At 51.6% G+C, this 7,600-nt stretch overlaps 1 protein-coding gene across 1 annotated transcript in view; it reads right to left on the bottom strand.

The window, feature by feature from the left end:
- CCNF (cyclin F) overlaps positions 1-7,600 on the bottom strand; it is a 28,663-nt gene that overhangs the window by 1,469 nt on the left and 19,594 nt on the right. Inside the window, exons 11-16 of the mRNA XM_003790805.2 lie at positions 7,166-7,289; positions 6,744-6,924; positions 6,018-6,105; positions 1,860-1,959; positions 1,601-1,728; positions 695-864 (exon numbers count right to left, since the gene is read on the bottom strand). Of these exons, the coding sequence (XP_003790853.1) occupies positions 695-864; positions 1,601-1,728; positions 1,860-1,959; positions 6,018-6,105; positions 6,744-6,924; positions 7,166-7,289 (791 nt within the window). The remainder of the gene's footprint in view (positions 1-694; positions 865-1,600; positions 1,729-1,859; positions 1,960-6,017; positions 6,106-6,743; positions 6,925-7,165; positions 7,290-7,600) is intronic.

Below are 7,600 nucleotides of genomic sequence, written 5' to 3'. Positions count from 1 at the left end.
AGGCGCCCGCCACAATGCCTGGCTATTTTTAGAGACAGAGTCTCACTCTTGCTCAGGCTGGTCTCGAACCTGTGAGCTCAGGGCAATACACCCACCTGGGCCTCCCAGAGTGCAAGGATTATAGGCGGGGAGCCACTGTGCCTGGAAGAAGAGCTGGGCATGATGGATCATGCTTGTCATCCTAGCTACTGGAGAGGCTGAGGCAGAAGGATTGCTTGGAGGCTAGGAGTTTGAGGCTGTGGCGAGCTATTATTTATTTCTTTGGTAGAGACCAGGTCTTGACATACTCTCCAGGGTGGTCTTGAACTCCTGGCCTCAAGCAATCCTTGTATGTTGGCCTCCCAAAGTGCTGGGATTACAAGTGTGAGCCACCATGCCTGGCCTGTACATTTCAAATAACATTCTAGAAAGATCTTATCATATGAACTATAAACAGGGCCTGTCTTCTGCTGTTCCAGCAAGGCCCTACCAACACACACCCAGCTGGAGCTGGTCACAGGTTTGGCCTAAATCCTCTCCCTTCTGTAGTATGGGAGAACCCCCAAGTGATGTTTTAGGGGCTCCTCAACTCTCACCCCTACCACCTGGTTCTTGGATGTGCTCTCTACTGCCCCAGCCCTGCCCTCTGTGCACTCTCCCCACCCAGGCACTCACATGAGCAACCACCTGTACAACGTCCCTGTGGCACACTCACCGTCGCCTTCCTTCTCACCCTCACTCTCCTGGTCACCCTCGTAGCCAGAGCAGCAATCCAGGCTCCAGTCCAAGAAGCTGCCCAGCAGTGTCTCCTCTTGGCTGGACAACTCTGCAGTAGGGGTGGTGACAAAGCTGCCCCTGTCCTCCTGGAGGCTGTTTTCCCGCTTCCTACAAGGTAGGAAGAGCCCATGACACCCTAGTCACAGGCAAAGCAAGGTACCACCTGCCTGCCCCTGGCCCACACCGTGTGCTCCTAAAACTGCTAAGTAGAAAACACCCATAAGGCTAGAAAAAGGGTAAGCCCTGAGGGCAGATCCTAGTCTGGATGTGAACTATAGTCCACCCTGGTCAGCTGTGGGACCATCTGAAAACTGGTAGAACAGTGACACCATCCTCCAGTGCTGAGTAAACAGGGTGCAAGCAGTGCTTAGCCTGGCACTGGGCAAGGACTGCATGGGGTAGCCTATCCCTGGGAGTGCAGCATGGCTGCTAGCTGGGCTCAGGCTGTGCCTAGAAAGGGCAGGAAGCCAGAGTGTGGGGCTGTGCCTGGGAGAAGTCACCACAGCAACATAGTCTTTCTGTTCTTCGACCTCTGGGGATGGGTGGAGGTGCCCTACTATCATCAAGGGGGTTTCATTCCCAGACAATAGATGGACCTGGGGTGGTGGTGTCTGGGCATACAGCTAGATCCTACCACCTCGTCTTTAGATGCTTGTATGTGTGTGGGCTTTTCCTGCAGGGGGACCCCACCCCCAAGTAGTCAGGGAACCGTTTGCAGAATAAGATGTAGATGGCAGCCCTGTCAGGAGGAGCCCAGGCCTCCCATCATAGTGGAAGATGCTTCTCTGGCAAGCACACAGGAGCTGGCCCCCATAGCAGAGCCATGGACACAGGTCTAACTAACCGTTTGGTTCTCCTCCCCGAGGGAGAGCTGAGGAAGGCATGGATGTCACCGGTGCTGAGGAAAGATGGGGGTTCTGGACTTTCTTGTTTCACTCCCAGTGTTGCACACAACTGGCCATAGCTTAGCACCTAAAGGAAGGCCAGAGTCAGGGAAGCCTTTGAGGCATCCAAGGGTGAGGCTGAGGGGCTAGGGCCATGTGAGGCCCATCTCCACCCAGTGTCCCCACTTAAGACACCCAGATGGCAGGAGAGGGAGGCACCTCTTCCTGGCTGATTTCTTCATAGCGCTTGTCCTCAAATCGCTGCTTCACGGCAGTCAGTGACACCTGCCTGTAGTCTTTGGGGGCATCATCATGGAAGCTGGAAATGGACAGACGAGGTAGACATGTGAGGCACCCCCACCCCATTTTTAGCCTCAATTCACTGAAGTGAGAGGGGGCAAATGCTTGTGGCAATGAGAATGTAAATCAGTGTAGCCCCTCTGGAAAATGGTCTGGCAGCCAAAGGGTTAAACACAGAGCCACCCTGTGACCCAGCAGTTCCAACCCTAGGTATACATCTGAAAGCCAAAAAGGATGTCTACATAAAAACTTGTACAAGAATGTTCACAGCAGCATTGTTCACCATCGCCCAAAGGCAGGAAGGTGCATGTGTCCACCCTCTGAAGACACGGTGAACAAAACGCCATTACTCCTATAAAGAGACTTCATTCAGCTATAAAAGGAACAGAGCTCTGACACATGCTGTGACACAGAAAAACCTAGAGTGAAATAACTCAATGCAAAAGGCCACACATTTTATGATTCCATATATACCAAATGTCTAGCACAGGCAAATCCACAGAGACATAAAGTATACTGGTGGTAGCCAGGGGCCGGGGAAGTAGCGGGAATTGGGGGTGACAGCTAAGGCACAAAGGGTCTCTCTTTTTTTCTTTTTCTGAGACAGAGACTCACTTTGTCACCCTTGGTAGAGTGCCCTGGTGTCATAGTTCATAGCAACCTCTAACTTTCAGGTTCAAGTGATTCTCTTGCCTCAGCCTCCCAAGTAGCTGAAACTACAAGCACCCGCCACAATGCAGGCTATTTTTAGAGATGAGGTCTTGCTCTGGCTCAGGCTGGTCTTGAACTCGTGAGCTCAGGAGATCCACCCACCTCAGCCTCCCAAAGTGCTGGATTACAGGTGTGGGCCAGCGTGCCCAGCCAATACAGGATTTCCTTTGTGGGTAAAATGTAAATTTGACTGTGGTTATTGCACAATTGTGAATTTATTAAAAGCTTATTAAGTCGTACAATTAAAGGATATTAGTTTGTAAATAAATGTTCCAGTTTATCTGGTTTGAGATGAAAAACAACTTCTTTAGGTGGAAAAGAATACATAGCTCAGCAACAACTTTTGGTGGCCAGTATCAGTGATGACTTGTGCACTTAGTGCAAACAAAGGTGGGCTCAGGGCTTGGCGCCTGTGGCTCAAGCGGCTAAGGCGCCAGCCACATACACCTAAGGTGGCGGGTTCGAATCCCCAGCCCGGGCTCGCCAAACAACAATGATGGCTGCAACCAAAAAATGGCCGGGCGCTGTGGCGGGCACCTGTAGTCCCAGCTACTTGGGAGGGTGAGGCAGGAGACTCACTTGAGCCCAGGAGTTGGAGGTTGCTGTGAGCGTGATGCCATGGCACTCTACCCAGGGGGATAGCTTGAGGCTCCGTCTCAAAAAAAAAAAAAAAAAAGGTGGGCTCAGATACATATAAACCCTATCACCATCACCCTCATTCCCTGCATCATGTAGAGGGTCCAGGTACCACAGGAGAAAACAACATGGGCAGAAACACATGCCAGGTTCTGAGAAATGCTGGCAGCCTCCACACTGGAGCCCAGAAGGGAAGGGGCAGCAACACAGAAGGGGCTGGTTAGGGGCCTGGTGCTGCTCTGGAAAAGGGTAATGGCAAACCCAGTGCTACAGAGCTGGGCCCCAGGTGGGCATAAGTGGAAAAGACACACTCAGAAGTGCCTGCCTAGTATTCCAGGAGGCCCTGGGGAGGTCAGGCCCTAAGATGTGAGTGTTCAAGGAAAGGGTACGGGTTGGAGGGCTGCTAGGGTGTAGGATGGAGAAGAGAAACAAGCCGGTTGAGGCCTCTGCTAGGATGAAATGGCCAAGACCAAGGCCAACAACAGGATGTACAGATGACTGAGGACTAGAGCACGGTAGGCTCAGTCTCTGGGCTCAAGTTGGAGGTCGAGGTTTAGATGTGGTCTGAATCCTGGAGTGGTTAAGTCTCCCAGGGGAAGTCTGAGGAGAGACAGAAAGCCAGAACTACCTGGCCCTCTGAGGTGGGCAATGGGAAACCTACACTGAAGTAGGCAAGAGAAAAGACCCCTGTGGGGTCAGCTCACTGGGTTTGCTGAGAGACTAGACAGGGGGTAAGAAAGCAGAAAGTCTGAGTGAGGCTGAGTAGGAGGCTGAAGGGGATGAAAACAGTCCATCCACATCCTTTGCCTCCATGATGCTCTCCACTCATAGCCACCAGCCTGACCAGTACACACTCAGGCCCTGGCACACAGATGATGAAGACCCCTTCGCTTCCCCTCTTTTGCTTTTGCCTCTATCACCACCTAACTTCTGTTCTTCCACCACTTGGCTATTCCTCTGGTACCCGGACCATGGTTGGGCCTCCATGAATGCCATGGGATGAACCAACATGGGCTGTAGGGAAGTGGCCCAGGGGGTGAAGGTGCCAGGTGCAGGAGCCATAGGGCAGGAGACCTGAATGGAGGTAGAGGACATGCCTGGCCAGGGCTGAGTATGGCAGGTACAGATGGGACCAGGTGCTGAGGGACCCCTGCACTACCTTTCCTTTTTTCAGTGAGAGGCTTTATTTAGACCAGTGGTTCTCAACCTTCCTAATGCTGCAGCTCTTTAATACAGTGTGAGGTTTGAGAACTGCTGATCTAGACCAATTGCTAGATCAGGGGCAGAAAACTTGCTCCATAAAGCGAAAGGCAGCAAGTATTTTCAGTTCTGTGGGCTTTGTGGTCTCTGTTACAGCATGAAATTCACCTGTTACAGAGCAAAAGCAGCCAACATGTGGAAATGTATGAACACGGCTTTGTGCTAATAAAACTTTATTTTCAGGTCAGTCCTGTGGCTCAGTGAGTAGGGCACCAGCCCCATATACCAAGGGTGGCGGGTTCAAACCCAGCCCCCACCAAACTGCAACAGAAAATACCCAGGGGTTGTAGCAGGCGCCTGTGGTCCAAGCTACTTGGGAAGCTGAGGCAAGAGAATCACCTAGCCTAAGAGCTGGGTTGCTGTGAGCTGTGACACCACAGCACTCTAATGAGGGGGACAAAGTGAGACTGTCTCTAAAAAAACCCAAAACAACAACAAAAACTTTATTTATAAAACAGTTGGTGGGCCAAATTTGTCCTGGGAGCCACAGTTTGCCATCTCCTAAGCTAGATGACAATCTATCATATACTGAACTTACTCCTGGTCAGGGATATGTGTTCTGCTGCCTGTGGAATTAGGTCTGGGCTGGGAAGAGCTACTGTACACACATCCAATATGCAGGATGTATGGAATAAGAACATAGTCCTGAGCTGGGTGTGGTGGGTCTTGCCTGTAATCCTAGCACTCTGGGAGGCTGAGGCAGGTGGATCACCTGAGCTCATGAGTTTGAGACCAACCTGAGCCAGGTACCGTGGCAGGTACCTGTAGTCCCAGCTACTTGGGAAGCTGAGGCAAGGGGATCAATTGAGCCCAAGAGTTTGAGGTTGCTATAAGCTATAATGCCACAGCACTCTATAGAGGGCAACAACAACAACAACAACAACAACAAAGAACATAGCCCTGGAAGTTTTAGAAGAGGGTAGCTCTGAGGAACATTTCTGGCCTGAAACTCACTGCAAAAAGATCTATGTGTGTGGACCAAGAGCTGTCACAAGGGAAAGCAAATGCCCTTGACTGTGAAGCCACACCCACTCCACCAAAGTCTGGCCAGAGGACGCCTTTCTTTTACAAACTCACCACCTTTTTTTTGCAGTTTTTGGCTGGGGCTGGGTTTGAACCCACTACCTCCGGCATATGAGGCCGGCACCCTACTCCTTTGAGTCACAGGCGCCACCCCAAACTCACCACTTTTTTTTTTTTTTGAGACAGAGCCTCAAGCTGTCCCCCTGGGCAGAGTGCCGTGGCATTACAGCTCACAGCAACCTCCAACTCCTGGGCTCAAGTGAGTCTCCTGCCTCCGCCTCCCAAGTAGCTGGGACCACAGGCGCCCGCCACAACGCCCGGCTATTTCTTGGTTGCAGCCGTCATTGTTGTTTGGCGGGTCCGGGCTGGGGATTCGAACCCGCCACCTTAGGTGTACGTGGCTGGCGCCTTAGCCGGTTGAGCTATAGGCGCCGAGCCCAAACTCACCACTTTTTATGAAGGCTCAAGACACAGGGGATGAGATCTTCATAGGAGAATCCAGTAAGCTCCCACAATCGTGTGGTCCAGGGCTGTGCTGGGGAGGAAAGCAGAAGGGATGGAAGGACTGTCAAGATGGTTACTCAGCCACTCCCACCCACAACACTGATAGTTCTACTGTAGTTTCCTGGAACTCAGGATTGTTATCCCAATTGAAGGACGGATATGGTAGTTTATGTCTATAATCCCAGCACTTTGGGAGGCTGAGAAGGGAGGATCCCTTGAGCTCAGGAGTTGAGACCAGCCTGAGCAAGAGCATGAACAAGACCTCATCTTTACTAAAAATAGAAAAATTAGCTGGGCATTGTGGCAGGTGCCTGTAGGCCCAGTTACTCAGGAGGCTGAGGCTAGAGGATAGCTTGAGCCTGAGTGTTTGAGGCTGCAGTGAGCTTGATAACACCACTGTATTCCAGCCTAGGTGACAGAGGGAGACTGCCTCAAAAACAAACAAACAATTGAAGAGGCCCCCTATGTAGAACAGAAACCTGGGGAACTTAAGCTCAAGCTGCTTCCTACTCACCCCCCAAAGAGAAGTCCCTTTGGTTCGCTCTGGTGTGTTTCCTTCTCCAGGATGGGTAGATGTCCATTTCATTTCCTCCCTGTAGCCCTCCTATTAGAGTACTTCCCCTAAACCCAGGAAACATCCCCACCCCACCTTGAAGATCTGTTCCTTACTCTGCCCATGTGTCAGTCTGGCCAGGAGCAGGGCTGTGGCAGCCAGGCAGGCAGGGGTGTAGGTGGACAGGCTGGTGTGCAACAGGGAGAGCTCACACAGGAAGCTGCACAGGTGTTGGGTTCTTGGTGCCGTGGGGACCAGGGTCAGTAGGACCTCTTTGTAATCAACCACAGTAGGGACCTAGATAGACAAGGGGTGGGCGTGGGGTTTTAGCACTCAGAGGGTTCCTCCACCACATTGCCACATGGGCCCAGCCCAGGGCATGGCCCGGATGATGTTCACACTGATGCCCTAAGTGCAATACAGCGATGGCTTCTGGTCCATGAGGACTTCCCAGAGCAGCAAAGCCGATTCCCCTCCGAGTCCTCCAACACAGTGAGGACTCATGTGATTATTAAGGAAAAAGAAAACTACCACTTACTCGAATCTTTCCTTCCAGCACAGAGACAATCTCTCCCATCATCCTCACCAGGTCCTCATATTTGTATGTGTTGTCTGTGAGCCACACGGCCTCTCGGATGGTCAGGATCTCCTTACTGATGAACCTGAAAAACAAAGAAGGGGGTCTCAGGGGAGCCCAGGGAGGCTTCAAGTAAGAAGGGTAGGATGGCTTTGGTGACAAAAGGAGGTTTTTCAATCACCCCAGCTGCCTGTGGAAGGAGAATTAAAAGGATAGTACAGTCAGAAGGTGCTGGACATAGAGGATCACTTGAGCCCAGGAGTTTTCGTTGCTGTGAGCTATGATGCCACCATGGCACCGTACCCAGGGCAACAGAGTGAGGAGGGAGTGAGAGTTTGTCTTTTAAAAAAAAAAAAAAAAAAAGAAGGTGCTGGACATAGAGGATCACTTGAGCCC

Source organism: Otolemur garnettii, unplaced genomic scaffold, assembly GCF_000181295.1.
Source record: "Otolemur garnettii isolate 467f Iridium unplaced genomic scaffold, OtoGar3 scaffold00044, whole genome shotgun sequence".
NCBI classification, from domain to species: Eukaryota; Metazoa; Chordata; class Mammalia; order Primates; family Galagidae; genus Otolemur; species Otolemur garnettii.
Note: the sequence above shows the minus strand (reverse complement) of the source record. Positions and strands in the feature narration are given on the sequence as shown.